At 32.3% G+C, this 15,784-nt stretch overlaps 1 protein-coding gene across 8 annotated transcripts in view; it reads left to right on the top strand.

The window, feature by feature from the left end:
* The window catches only part of LOC149078819 (leucine-rich repeat flightless-interacting protein 2-like), a 49,822-nt gene extending 34,784 nt beyond the window's left edge, over positions 1-15,038 (top strand). For 6 of the 8 annotated variants that reach the window (XM_089240944.1, XM_089240946.1, XM_089240947.1 and 3 more), the window contains 11 exons: positions 3,910-3,993; positions 4,113-4,196; positions 5,306-5,416; positions 5,515-5,694; positions 6,091-6,183; positions 7,258-7,444; positions 8,728-8,777; positions 9,935-10,052; positions 12,251-12,330; positions 12,777-12,881; positions 13,427-15,038. In XM_089240944.1, the coding sequence (XP_089097070.1) occupies positions 3,910-3,993; positions 4,113-4,196; positions 5,306-5,416; positions 5,515-5,694; positions 6,091-6,183; positions 7,258-7,444; positions 8,728-8,777; positions 9,935-10,052; positions 12,251-12,330; positions 12,777-12,881; positions 13,427-13,534 (1,200 nt within the window). In that variant the 3' untranslated portion in view covers positions 13,535-15,038. Of the gene's footprint in view, positions 1-3,446; positions 3,590-3,909; positions 3,994-4,112; positions 4,197-5,305; positions 5,417-5,514; positions 5,695-6,090; positions 6,184-7,257; positions 7,445-8,727; positions 8,778-9,934; positions 10,053-12,250; positions 12,331-12,776; positions 12,882-13,426 lie in introns of those variants that run through there. The other 2 variants (XM_089240948.1, XM_089240945.1) reach the window with 2 other exon arrangements.
* The last annotated feature ends 746 nt before the right edge of the window (positions 15,039-15,784 follow it).

Raw genomic sequence — 15,784 nt, 5'->3', positions numbered from 1 at the left:
TCAGGTACTGTATTTTGTGTAAAATCGTTCGAATTCAGATATATTGCAGATGTGGAATTATCTATTTGAAAGATAAGCATGATTTACTAATGGAAGTGCAGAAGTCGCTTTTTTGGACTTACGATTAGCGTAGCATAGACTCTCTTGCATTTATAATCGACGTACCTTTTTTCAACTATTTGTGAAAATTTCTTCATGCATGTATTATACCTCGATAAGTTCATTACAACTTAGAGGATCAGTTCTGTTTCTAAAGAATTTCAGTATTTACGTGCCTGAATTTTGCTTTTGAAAGCGGCATCGTTTTTTTCCCTTTTATCGTTCGTTTTTGATCATCAGCCCGGAAATACTCAAATTATCATTGCTGTTGACTAAAAAACTATGAAAAGAATAAGACCCGACTTATATATTTTTTTGCTTATATTACTTTTTCCTCTCTCTATTATTTTATATTAAGGTGTTATCCTGTAAATGGTTGAGAACTAGTGCCGGTAGTTGCGATTTCTTTCATAAAATTCGACGCGGTCCGATGAGCACTTTTTGACGAAATGCGTGTATTTTTTTCTATTATGCTTTTTCATTGACATGCCTTATCGCCAGTGGAGCACAACATCAGGAAGAAACCAGAAAAGCACTGCTTTGAGGGATGCTGCGTTCATACACGTGAATAAGTACGATTTATTCATTTCTAGCCGATATTTTTCGTCAGATGCCGGGACAAATCTATAGCAAAATTGATATTGGGTTGCTAATTATAATGGGATAGAGCCTTAAGAATATTACACATTTATATATTACATGCTTCTGTTCTCCAAATATGCTCGACGTATTTGTAATATCATTATACCATTCCGTTAACTTTTGCTTGTTTCACTGAATTCACAAAAATGTTGCTGATTTTCCGCCATCCAACCCAGTTAAATCTGATTATACAATACCGTGTTTGTTCCCGTAAAAGTCGTCGTCTTATATCCAGTTATCAACAGTTATGAAGTATTGATATAGCAATTGATATACAGCTATCGCTGTATGAAGATAATGGTGATGAGTAAATCCTGGAGCATTTTGAATCTACAAGCGACAGAAATTATTTAAATTTCTGGCTTTTACATAATTTATTTACCGTATATACTCGTGTATAAGCCGAGTTTTTTGTTCAAAAATGTGTTCCTATATTGATAGGGGAGGATGTTCAGCTCATACACGAGTATATACGATAACTTCTTAGACACCAGAAAAGGTTATAAACTTTGCAGTCGGTAGAATTCGAACCTTCCGTTTTTACCTGTAAATGTAAAAATATATTCGTTATTTGAATGAGGTTCTCCCCGCAAACGGGCCGTCGCAATTTTGAGTATCGACTTGGTTTCCCTGAGCACCAGCGGTCAGAGGCGCCGACATGAAGAAAACATTAAGCAGTCTAAAAGTTGCCAGTCATCTCGTATATACGAATCTCAAACTGCTTGCACTGATTCATTAAATATTAATGAATCAATGCAACAATTCCTCCCCTCTTACGTACGGCTACATAAATTTCGTGAGGGTGAGGCCACCACCAATAATTAAATTATTACTTCAGCCGCCCCTCGCAAAATTTATTGGCGGGTGCTGGCTGGCTGGCTGAAATAGCCTCAGCCCCAGACTTCCGGCGCCTATGCCAGCTGTTGCCAATTGGATGCCATCAGGAGATAATTACTTGTAGATAAAACTGATTGAAACGATCCGCGGGTGCCAGAAGTTTGAGAACCACTGAGAGAGATAGACGTATTAAATTTCACAAAGAAAATTAATTATTACGTATTAGATTTCACACGCAGACCAAAAATTTGCTCGATATTACCGGACTTCTTATTTTCAGCTTTCGTAACAAAAACCTGAAATTTTCAATGCAATAGTAATTAACTAGTGAATTAAGGATGTTTTTAAAATGTTCGTAATAGTCGTAATCTCGTATTGAATGAGTTTAACTTTTTTTTGTCCCTTTTCATTCATTTTGTGTCCATAGCGATAAGTCCGCGTACCCTTCTTTTTTTTTTAATCAGGATGCTGTATAATTGATTGTTTGGTGTAAAGAAGTAACCGAGTAATCTGATAACGTGAAATGAAGTTTCACGTGAAGTTTACATAATTCTAAACTACACGGAAACAGTTTTCTTCTGAATAATGACTTTATTCATACATTTATTTTTATTCATAGAAACACGCGAGGCTACCGCTGCCATCATTTAAGGAACAACGCGCATTTTTAGGAACATTAGACCGCTGTGTTTAGGAATTTTTCCTCCCAAAATTTCGTGCACACGCGTGTGGGACAATATTGCAGCACTTGGAATGAAAAAAATTACGACTCGATACTACCGAAAGCTCTTCTATATTTGAATGATTAAAACTGCTTGGGTTCTCCCAAGTTTTAAAAAACTCATGATCAAACACACATGAGACATGGAATATCAATAAAGCTATTGCAGATTGAGATAGTTCCTGATATTTTACGCGTCATCTAATAAGCTATACAATTTTATCATTTCGAAGTGGATATCTGATTTCAAAAATTTGTGTAACTACTACTAACCATTTGTATCGAAACAGCAATGTTTTTCGCGGAAATATTTTTCTTTTTTTTAGTATTTCATCTCTGAAACGATGGAAAATGAATCATCACATGTTATAAGTTATTTACTTATTTGACATCGCTGAATACGATATCGTATTGGAATGTTATTTGACGATTGATCAACTCATAGGCGGAGTTAGACTTCAATGTCTGGGGAGGGGGCACGATGATGATGTTAACACATTTGCACTGGGGGGGGGGGGAGGGTTCATTGCTCCCTCCATGCCCATAGATCAACTCCTTTTTTTTATTTCTGAACAGCTATAATAAGTTACGTTTCGTATTTATTTATTTTTTTACTGAATTCGTTATAAAATGCTAGAAATGCACTTTGAAGGTAGTTCTCACGCTTAACAAGTGACGGCAGTTCGGGGGAAGGCCAGTAGTAATAAGCAGGATTAGTTGTCTTAGGACGAATAATAAGATAATTTTGTATTAATAATAAGTTAAAAATTTTAATGTTGATGATCTTAGTTCAAGTGCTCTTTCGTGACCTTTGGCATTATCATGAGAAGAATTTCGTGAGGGTTTATAATGCTTTTATGCGGATTTCTTTCTTGATGTATCAGGTTTGTTGTGGGTTTTTTTAATTGTTTTTTCAGCTGAACTTCTTTCTTCTCTGTCTGATTGTGGGATCTAATGGTATGTGCAGCTGCTCCCGCCGTTTTTCAAGGTCTCACCTCTGTGTTTTCATCGCCTCGAATTTCGGGTGTTTTTGTTTCATTCCGCGTGGCATCCTTTTCAGCTGCTGTACCAAGAAATTAGTTTTCTCGTTTTCTTGGAAAATTTTCGAATAAAAATAAATGGAATATGAATTCACACAGAAGTGAACAAAGACAAAAATATGTTGCGTCTGAATTCATAACCACATAATTTTTTATGAAGTAAAAATTATCCAACCTCGCTATGGTTGAAGGGAACCGAAATGAGCCCGATACTGAATGTTCAGTTTTTGTATGTACACTACATAATTGTGTATGATACATTTCTAAATTCTCAGTTCCTTCTGTAATTTCGTCTTACGACTGACATCCAACGTGACTCGAGCAATAAGTTATTATTAACGTCCTTCATATAATTCTTTTTGAAAAAAAAAATTAATAAAATTCTACATTCATAAATTATTTTCAGATGATTTTTTCATCTATTGGGGAGGAAAAAAATCAAGAATAAAATATTCTTTTGACATCGACTTTTTTTGCCCTTTACGTTTATTGAAAAATTCAATGGATGCAGTTTTGATTTTTCATTATGAACATAAATACATTGTCCTATTATTATTATTTTTCTTTTAGGCAGAGGCCAGGCTGGTTGCACGAAGACAAGCTCGAGCCGAAGCTCGTGAAATCCGTATGCGAGAGTTGGAGAAACAAAGAGAGGTAAAAGTGAAATAGGATTAAAAAAAATGAAATTTTTTTTTATTCCTCTGTTTATTGCAATAGAATTCAATTAGATTCTGGAACTTCATTAACTAGTTAAATGCTTATGTTCCTTGCAGTCTGAACAGGTTGATGGCCAGTATGACGATCATATAGCAGAGCCGATTCGCCCACCAAGAGGTATCAGAAATGAAAACAAAGAGGTAAGTGAAACTATCTATTGAAGCTAACTGAAAATTTATAAATAATCATTCATGCATTATTAGTGTTCATCAGCGCAGAGCCTTCTTCACAGCATTATGGGGCTCTGGGCCAAGTGATTTTTCTGAGGCCCTACCTGGCGAATTCTTGAAAATTTTAACTACAACTCATTTTTGTGAGACCCCTCTTTTCTTTAAGCCCTTGGGTTGTACCCGGGTGAAGACAGCACTGCATCAGTGACTAAAATGGTTAAATATTTTCTACTGAAAAAATTCACTCATACACTTTTTCATTACTTACTTTTTTAAGTAGTATTATAAAACTGATTTTAGAAAATTATAAAAAAGAACTCATGTCCACATTGTCAATCCAAACTTTCAGTGCATCGATTAGAAGGATATTTAATCTGTCAATCATTAAAAGTTTTTAAATTTTTTCTGAAATAAATTTGTGTTTATAAAAACCAAATCATTCTAAATTTTAAGCAGAACCCCCGGGCTTGGATCTTTGATGGGCCTCTTCTAAGACAGGGTACACCTTTTTTAGCCTCCAAGTTTTGATGTGCGAGACTGCTACTGTTCATGGGACCACAAACTGGTGTACTTTTACTTTTTCAAGTTGTAATTTAGCCCTTTGCAAGTTGTGCACTGCGAATCTGAAAAACAAAAACATTATGGTAGGCTGTTTTCGATCTCCCTTCTCCACTACCAGGGCTATAATTTTTAAAGGTATAATAATAATAATCATCTTGTGTTTTTTAAAAAAATGTTTAAGTGGATGACATTAAATTTAAATGATAGGGGATAAATTTTAAGAAGCAATTTCACTTTCAAAAACTTCTTTTGACATGAAATCTGTGAACCAGGAACACTATTGTTAGAGGAGCAAAAATGGGCTACTGTTCCTTCCCTTTCCAAACTTTGAGCATGTGATAATATTAAGTGTTCTCAGGATTTATTCTTTTCCAAATTTCTTACTATTGCTTTTTCCAGCTCTCATATTCTATGGTAATCGTACATACTATTGATATAAATATGATTCACTCTGTTTATTTTTTTTCATTATGTTTTTCTTTTTATGAAAGGCATGTGTTTTTTATCCCCCCGTCCAGGTTAGATCACCCTCATTTGTATCTGGAAGCGGTGGTGGTGGTGGATCCAGAGGAAGTTCCAGGCGGAGCAGTGAAGATGAAGGGGAAAAAATTGGGAGTAAGGAATATAAAGTAAGTTCAGATAAAAATCACTCACGATGGAGAGAAAATAAGTGAATATTTTTATGATTTTTATATGCATATGAATATATCCACTTTTTCTCAAACAGTTGTTGATGAGTCAGGTGACAGAATTGGAAGAGAAATTTAGAAAAGCAATGATCAGTACTGCTCAGTTGGACAATGAAAAAACAACTCTTTCCTATGAAGTCGATACTTTCAAAGATGAACTTGAAGAATTGGAAGAACAATACCTATCTGTACAAAAGGATTACAAGACAATATCTAGGGTATGGCTATTAATTTTAAAGTTGTAGCATACATTTCACTTTCTTAAAAAAATCATGTGCGAGGAAACAAACAGATATGCTTGAAGACAAAACAATCAATACTATTTACCTTGCCAGTGATCAGGAACAAATTTAGAGATTTAAAAACATAATTATTAAAATGAGCTATATAATCCTACTCTAATACAATTCAATGAAAAAAATGTCTCTTGTGATTCATTTTATTTGCATATGTTCATGTGTCAATCAAAATTTTATTGTTTAAAAAAAATATTAAAAGTTTTATTTTCATTTGTAAAATGATTTTGGTCATAATTCATGTGTGTTTCTTTCAAAAAATTCTGGAAATCAATAATTAATAATTATGAGATAATTATTAATTTCTATTTAATATAGGCACATGAGTTTTTAAATAGAGATTTCAAGGATTTACAGCAGGAGAATAATTTACTGAAAGATTGCATAAAGCAAAGAGATGAGCTTATTACTGTAAGTATTCCCTCGTAAATTTGATAATTTTTAATATTTCATTGCAACATTCCTTAATTTTTTTTTTCAACCTGTGTGGACCTGTTCTTTCTTTGCATAGTAGGCCTGCGGCAACGTTTCATATCAGTTGGAACAGTGGTTCTTAACTACACACTCATGGTGGCTGGAATCAATATGTTTACAATGATAAGAATGAATAATTAACATAATTAATTACAAAAAACTAAATTTTGTAACAAATATAAAACACATTATCCAATGGGTAGGGGGGCTGCATGAAGGTAAATCATATTGCACTCAGGGTGGTGCAGGATGGAAAAAAGGTTAATAACTACTTACAAGGAAAGGGTCTGAAGATGATGTCTTTGAAAAGTTAAAAAAAAATAACCAGTGATTTTACTCATTTAAATATGCACAAAAATATTTTAAAAATTCAGCGGAATTACTATGGGTCACTCACAAAAAAAATTGTAAATATTAATATTTTGAATGGCAATAGAGGTCAAGATTGAATTTAAAAACCTGCAACCCTACATTCTTAGAGTGACATCATTCAAATAACAATTGGTTGTATAGCACAGACAAAGAAAGATTTTTTCCCCTTGCTTGGGAAAAAAAGGACTCGTGTGTCACTCAAAAAGTGTTTGAGAGTGAAAAGAAATTTTTTATAGATAAATAAAAGATAAGAGGTGATAAATATCCAACTGTTGTCATTTTTAATAATTTTTTGCAGTTTTAATAATTGAACTCCGCCGCTAATTTTTTATTTTTTAATTTGTTTCTGAGAGAGATGAATGTACTTGAATTTTTTCAGAACAACACCTTGGGATCTTTCTTTTGTTAGGAGACCAATAGTATTTTGAAACATTTATTTTTCTTTATCTGGAAGCATTTTTGTTTGCCGTTTTCAGCTCTGTGCATGCGCACCATAAAGGGAACATCATTTCATTGCTATTTAGATATTAAACACTTATTGTTAATTTAGTTGGTGCTATTAGTTTACATTGCTATTTGTATGAAAACAATGAGTGATTCTTAGAAAATAATTTTTTTGAAATTCATTTTCTTTCTCAGGAACATAATCTAGTATTAGTCGGAGGAGAAGAGGAGGAATCTGAAATTATTGATGAAGAAAGTGAAGATGATGATGATGAATCAAAAGCATATAAGAATGAGAAAAGAATGAAAAAAATATCAAAGATGGCTCTGGTGTCTCAGGAAGGTGCAGATATTTTAAAACAAGCAGGGACAGGAACATTAGGTCAGAAAATTAATCTTTTTGATATAATTTTATGGATATATATATTATATGCTCTTTCTTTCTACTAAGCTTCAGTTACAAATAATGACAAAAATTCTGATTTGTTAATTGTAAGTTATGGAAGTAATGTCAATGGATTCATTGTTTTACTTCAATTATGAATTTAATAATGTCTCAGATCATTTTTGAAATTGTTTCAATCTCATTCTATGTACAGACCTGCCAACTCTCCCGATTTAGGCGGGAGACTCCGAATTTTTCATCCTTCCTCCCGCTCTCCGGATTTGTTAAAATTTCTCCGGATTTTGGCAGAAAATTAGATTTTACGCGAGCTTTCACGTTGCCGTGGCGTCAATGATTACCGTCGTCGTTAAGGAAAACACCCATAGAGGACAGCCGTGGTCATTTCCATCAAGCAGCCTTAAAAAAGTCTCTGTGACCGCAGAGTTCTGTTCACGACTTCGTTTTTACAGTGTTTATCGGCAATCATTTATCAGGGGCGTGACCTTGATTGCCAAAATTCCTGTATAATCGTTATTGTATTCAATTAACAGCTGTGCGGTAAACACGTTTTTTCGTCGGCAGATTGTAATTCGAGTTTTTTTTAATTGTTTCTTCCGATTAAACATGTTCAGAAAGAAAATATAAAACTTTAAGCTATAATAAAGCTAAAAAATAAAGCTTTTAAGAGTTCATATACCCAAGATAGAATCACTGATAGCATTCACGAAAGGAAACACATATTTTATGAACAGTATGTAGATGTGATTTCTCTATTCTGCACGGAAAGACTGACATGGAATTATATTCTGCTCAGGGGCAATGGCCTTGGCAACCTGGCCTTGGGGGGGGGGAGGGAATGTAATCTTTTCTTAATTTATTTTTAAAAAAAAAATTTCGAATTTTTTTTTTTTTTTTTTTTGTGAATTTTTTTAATCGAGTCTGAGTGCCGGGGGGGGGGCCCTCGGGAGAATCTCCGGATTTCTGGATTTCGAAAGTTGGCACGTCTGCATATAGATACACATTGGTTATGTTTTTTTAATACTAGTATAGTTTAGGTCATTCTGTCCCAAGTGAATTTTATTTGTTAGACTGTAAAGATAGATGAAACTTTTTGTCAACTATATCTTGTGTTTCAAGGTCATAGTGTATGATTATGTATTTGAATTATACAAGTATGATTACATGAAAACAAAAGTGTTGCAAATTCGTAACATCAAATTGTGCTATAATAATAAAAAAAAAAAACCCTCACATTACATGTTTAAATTCATCTGTTTCAGATGTTCGATTGAAAAAGCTAGCTGAAGAAAAGCAAGAGCTTTTAGATGAAGTAAGTTTTCCCCCCAAACAAATTATTTCAAAACAATGAACTTAACCATGCGGTCTCATAAGCAGTGATACCTCACTAATAAAGGTAGTTTGTTCTGGAACTAGGTTCATTAGCCGAGACACAATTTTCCATAGGTTTCTATGGAAAACCATTCGATTTGTTCCAGATGTGGCCGAAAATTTAAGTATAAGTTTTTTCAAAACATTAAGAAAGACTATAAAAAAAAGACATCAACTGAGAGATCGAAGGCTTAAATGAACAGCTTCAAAGTTGGATAAATAAAATAATAATTTAATTTTACATTATGTACACCAGCTTTAGTCTTCTAAAGCTGATGTTGTCACAACCCAGTCGGGTTTGTAGGTGTCCCAGTTCATTTATGATTTGATCAGCTTATTTCTGTGTGTCATACATGCAGATGGAAACATTAAGCTTGTAGAATGTCCAGAATGTTCAGTTTGATGCTAAGAGGCTTGCGCTGGAAACATTGGCAATATTTTTTTTTTTTTATGCATTTTCCATCTATGATTTCATTAGATGTAAAATTATCATTTTATATGAAATGGTTCAAAAACTTTCAGAAAGAGAAATAGAGGTACATCTGGAAAAAAGTTCTGAAATGGGCATGAGTTAATTGAGCTCGAGTAATTCTGATGTGATGATTGGTACAATAATTCAACTCACAACATGGCTGTGTTAGGTTAGCATGTGCATCCATATTATGAAAACGTTTGTTAGCTGAGGTAGAAAAAACAAAAAATAATTTTTGTTAGACAAAAAAAATGTGTAAGTCTAGACGTTCGTGCTAAGGTATATCTGTATATTGGACGTTTTCTCACATTCCGGGGCCTTTCTGGCTCAGACGTAGGGCAATATCATACCAAATTATGTATATTTGATTTTAATATCATTTTTAATAGTTAATTATAAATATTTTGCATTAGTTTCAGTAGTCTTCAGCAGATATTCAGATTTCTTATTTCAAATACTACGAGTAAAGAGACACTCATAGTCATTGAAAAATGTGTTTTTAAAATGATATTTTTAAACACATGCTTTCAAACGCAATAATCAATGTGTAGCATTTTTTTTATATGCTGTTAATACTTATTTGAGCAAGTTAAAATTCAACATGGCTTTTTTTCTTTCATGCATAGATTTATAGGTTGAGGTTAGACTATGAGGAGGAAAAACAAAAAGTTTATAAATTAGAGCAATTATCTTTGATGAACACTGGAGTTAATGGACCTGAAGTGAAACTCCTAGAAGTTCAGAGTAAGATTATTATTTTTGTTAACATGAAACCTTACATTAACTATGCATATACTCTCTATAACTGTTCTCATTCTATTTGTTACTTGGATTTTTTATTGAACTATAATAATTGATAAATAATTGATTTTTTTTAATATAAATTATAATGAGTATATTTTCATTGAGGAAATAGCAAGTTTAATAAATAATGGCTTTTAACCAGTCAAGTGGTTACGACGGCGTTTGCCGTTGCTGCCATACGTAATGTTGGTGCCTATGGCGGCATTTGCTGACATGACGACGGTTTCATATTATGTCTCAACACATTCAAGCTATAAAAAAAATATTTTAATATTTCAAACTTCCAAGAAAAGGGAAAAGGCGTGCACATCTTCACAAAAAAAAGTGGGCACTGCGGGTAACGCTCGGAGAAATTGGACAGTTGACTGGTTAACAAAGCTAAGCCTATACTCACAACTAAATAGCAATTGGAAGTTATGGAGGTCTTCAAAATATTGCAGGTGAAAAAAATTTAATACTCAGATTTGATAGTCATTAATATTCATTCATAGAAACAAAACACATACCTTTTCTTAATTCACGAAAAAAAAAATTTCCCCATTTATCAAATTAGAGTGAAACTTGTCTAAGACTGACACTGTACGAGACAGAAACCTGTCTTTATATTTGTTAAGTTTTAGTCTTGTGAATTATTAATGCTTTTTCAATAAGAAACCTCTTTAAGATGGAAACTGTCTAACACGGAAATGGAAGGCATATTTAGTCTGTTTGTAAATACAAAACCTGAAAAAAAAGGAAAAGTCTTTGGCCAAGTTGCATGTTTTTGTCCTTTGGATGGGAGGGAATCCCCTTTTGTTAGGCGAACTCTTTCACTTCTTGGAAAAATGATGAATGCTTATTATCTATCTGAACTGGTTCTGGGGATCGGGCTTGAGTGGAAGCGGATTTACTATTTAAAATTTAGTAAAAGCTTGTTTAGCATTCATTTATGATGGAGATGGTAACTTTTGTTAGAAAACCTATTTCTTGGAAAAAGATCATTTCGGGAGAGTAATACGCTAGGAAGACTGAATTATTGGTCACAATTCAGCGATACTGTGTTTTGGCTACTGCAGAGATTTTCATTCAGTGTAGAGATGGCCACCAGCAACAAGTAAGGCATATTGAATTTGAACACAAAAATGCATGCACTATTGGTTGGTGATCTCATTTTCACTTTTTTTTAAAAAGGTATGCAATCTTTATTTTAAATACAGTGAAACCTTGCTACAACAATACCCTTTACTCTAAATCTCTCAATAACAATATTTTTACGATATTTTTGAAACTGCTGTAACACTTTTTTTTTTTTTTTGCTCAAAATCTTTTTGAATTTAATTTTAACTTTGTCACTTGTTTTCCCTGTTCTGAAGGCATCTGATAACATCAACATAAACCAAAAAAAATCACCGAAAGTTAAAGTTATTGGTATTGCTTCTTTCTGTGTAAGACACAAAAGTGCAATACAATTCTTTACAGGGGCAATGCATCTTAGTGAATTTTTATAATAAATTAATCAATTACGAGTTTTTGCTGTGAATAAATACATAAAATCACATTTTCTGATGCTATTAATAACGATGTAAAAAGATGACATCATAAATTTTATCACGCGTAAGGACAATTTTGCCTCCCGATATAACAATAATTCCTCTGCAACAATATTTTTCTTGGTCCGCAGAAGATTGTTTTATCAATGGTTTCACTGTATTAAAAAAATTTTAATTTTGACAAAAGTGTTTATTCTATTGTTATTCAGGAGAACATTTTATATTCAAGTTTAACTATTACTATAACATTAAATATGAAATTTCAAATGTGTAGTTATTTGAAACAACAAACATGAAAAAATTCAAAATAATAATATATATGTCTCTTTTTAACACTCCTTGGTTTATAGAAGTTAGGGTGATGTTCTCAAAACAAGTTTTGTAAACGATAGAAATAAATCACTGCATATATTTTTATGTGTACCTCTGTGAAACGGAAACCTGTCTGGAATGGAAAATAATTTGTCTCTTGAACTTCCGTTTTATACAGGTTTCGCTGTATTATCATTCAAATAATAGTGAAATTATTTAGTAACATTAATAAAAAAAACTCTTTAATCACGTAATTTATTAGTCCTGTATTTGAGTTATTTTTTTCTTTGTTTTCAGGGGAAGCCAATAAACAAGTCGGTGATTATAAGTACAAGTTGAAGAAAGCAGAACAAGAAATTACAACACTGCAGAGCAGTGTAAGTTTTTTTTAACATAGCATTATAATCACATGATTCTAGTGTTTATTTGGTGATTATTGTAGCGTTTTTCTTTACTTGCATATCAGTATTAAGCAAATGCTTTATACTCAGGAAGGAACCTATATTTCAGTTTCAATTTGGAAAAACAACAAGTGAAAGACATAAATTTTTAATCTTAAATGTAATATACTGTAGTTTAACGTGTATAAGAAACCCCCTTTTTTACCAAAAACTGGATCCCAAAAATTGGAAGGGTTTCTTATACATGGATAATATTATAGATATATCTTTTCAATTTTTTCCCAAATTTTAAACCCAAAAAAAAAAATCTGGGGGTTCCTTATACACAATAAAATACAGTAACTAGAAAATAGTAAATAAGCAAATATTTGCCATTGAATGTTGATTGACGTTAGAATTTTTTGCGTCAATATTTTTAATAGGTTGCCAGACTAGAAGGCCAAGTCAATAGGTTCAAAAGCCAGGCCGAAGCTGCTGAGACCATTGAAGATGAGTTAAAAGCAGAAAAGAGAAGATTACAAAGAGAGGTTAGCCTTTCATAATGTTTACACATTGTTTTGTATCATTTACTGAATTTTTTTTAATTTAGTCAGTTATATTATTGAGAAATCATATCTAAGTATGACTTCATGCCTGTTTTTTTTTAACTATCAGTTTTTAAATTATGCAAAAGAATTGCCAGTCATTTATTTTTCATTTATTAATTATAAATTAAAAATTAATTCATATCATTAATTTTATATTTCCTATATGAAGTGATACCTCACTTAGAAACGTAAACCCTCTCACTTATACATTTATAAGATGATTTTCTGCACTCCCGGTCAAAGATATAGCATCGTAATGCTATTCACTTACGCCTCTCACTTATGCCTTTTATCGACATAAGTGAGAGATCACTGTAATGATAATTTTCCTTGGTATCTTAAGAGTCATATCATTATATAAGAGTTCTGCAGTATTTAACTATCATTTATCATTTTCTTGAAATAAGGCAAGAGGTTCTCCCAACTTCTTTTAAACATGATAAATTAAAATAAACTTATGTATTTTTCTCTTCATGTATTTGCAGCTTAGGGAAGCACAATCAAGAACAGATGAACTCGAAACTGCAAACGCTCACCTTCAAAAAAGGATTGATAAGTTGAAAACTGTGAAAAATGTATTGCTAAAGACATAAGTGAGAAATATGTTTTTGTCCCTCATAGTCATCATCGATAAAAGTGTGATAGTCCCTTGTGCCAACTGTGAATTCAAAGGAAGGAAAAGAGAGAAGGTGTTAATTGATTGGCATTTATATAAAAATCATGAAGATAATGCTCCTGGTGAAAATTCTCACATTGCATTGTTATATGATACTCGTGCTTCCAATTCACAATCTCATTTCGATGTATAAAAAAAATTTGTGGCCAGATATTTTTCTAATTTTATACAATAAATGGTAACACATTTATATAATTTAAACTATAAAGATTAGATGAAATTAACATGCTTTATAATGTGCAAGTCAAATATTTTTGATCCCATTTGACTTTTATACTGAATGCAAATAATTACTTCACATTCGTTTTACACGCATTTGTTTTCCCATGATTCCTCATTAATTACATTTGCTTTTAAAGTCTGAGAGTAAAAAAATACTGAAAGATTCTTTCATTCGTTGCACATATATTTTGAATAAAAAATTATAAAGCCTGATTATCATACAGATACTATAGTCTTTCGAAGATGCCATTTTTCTTGTGGTTATGTTTCATGCCTTAAAATGTGTTCCTATTGATCTATCTTCCATTTGTCTCACCAATGTGACCTTTACTTGACATTCATACTCAATATGAGTTAACTGTCAATCATGATGACAAATGCAATAGGTATAATTTTCCATCCATGAAACTGATTCTAACAATTCTGTAGCTCACTGAAAAATGACTACTATCAGTACTAATAAAACAGTCGATGGATTTTGTCTTGGAACCGGTTTGAAAATTAGATTGCATATTGTTAGTTTTTTTTTTCACAATGTTTAATTTGATTTTTATCCACGAATATTATAGGATTTAAGAAACATGCAAGAGTGAAATATTTTTCTAGTCTAGAATTATATATTAACATGTAAATATATGCATTTTTCTACGAAAAAAAGAAATAAGAAATACACAACATGTAAATATTAATTACAAATTTTTAGCTTTATTAATCTGCATTCATTATGTATTTGTGAGAGTTCAAGTTTATTATGTTATACTCATTTTTTTCTTGTGATGCAATTCGGTACTAAATAGTCATAATGCAAAAGTGTATTTATGTAACTCGGGGATTTAAAAAAAACCTATCAGATTCACGAACTTATTTTTTATGATGAAATGGCTTGTTTTTATTGGATAAATGTTTTTTTTCAATGCAAAATGTACATAGATTGTCGAAGTGCCTAAAACTTGTTAAATTTGAAAATTTTAATCAGATAATAACATAGATCTGCTAAACCACAATTTTTGTGAATCAAAGTTTTTGTTTTTTTTTTTTTTCGACTAAGAAATTTTAGTTTGGATTGTTGATTTTTTCCCCCCTTTTTTTATTTATTTTGACATTTCTGGCTTGTTTTCAGTTGCTTTTTTTTCTTTTTAATGTAAATTTTTTTTCCCCTGTTTTTATATGGAAAAAATTAAAATTTTTGAATTCTGACATTTAAAGCATTATTCTCAAACTTGATTTATCTTTCATTTTACAAAACCCTTTGACCTTACAAACATGGTCAGTAAGTTTATCACAAAATGCATACAGAAAAACGCTCCATAAGATTGCCCAGGGATGCTCCAAGATATTGTGGGAGTAAAACTGTATTCAAGGTGGCAATTCAAAAAATAATTGTCAAACAAGGCACCGGGAGGTACAGTAAATCTTCGGATTACAAATTCAGGACTTAATTCAACAGTAGTCGAGAAAACGTGTTCTCCTAAAGTGATTCTTTCACTTCTCCGAGGCTTAGTTCATTCTGGATTAGAGTATACAGTTTTTGGAGACCATCACTTGCAGAGGGACATTGACTTGGTGCAGAGAAGAGCCACACGTGCTTTTGATGGCACACAAGGCTTAAGCTATGAAGAGAAACTTGATTTTTTAAATATGTTTATATTGACAGAACGCAGGTGTGGAGGGATATGATTGAAGTGTTTAAAATTTTCAACAGAATGATAAAATGGACCATGAGTTATTAATACACTGCCAATCAAAAGGACACCAGCATCGATTGGTAAGAGACAATTCTGGGTTGTGGTGTTGCAGGGAGTTTTCTCTAATAGGACTGCGAATAAATGGAATAGCTTACCTCGGGGGGGGGGGGGGGTTAGTGAATTCTAACACGATTGACACATTTAAAAAGAAATACGATAAACATATTGGGATAAATCAAGAAGCTACCCATACTCAGTTG

The sequence above is a fragment of the Pholcus phalangioides genome, unplaced genomic scaffold (genome assembly GCF_987345545.1).
Source record: "Pholcus phalangioides strain wild (caught in Gottingen) unplaced genomic scaffold, Ppha-v1.0 ptg000013l_1, whole genome shotgun sequence".
Taxonomy (NCBI): domain Eukaryota; kingdom Metazoa; phylum Arthropoda; class Arachnida; order Araneae; family Pholcidae; genus Pholcus; species Pholcus phalangioides.
The sequence above is the reverse complement of the archived record's forward strand: the minus strand, read 5'-3'. Positions and strand labels throughout refer to the sequence as shown.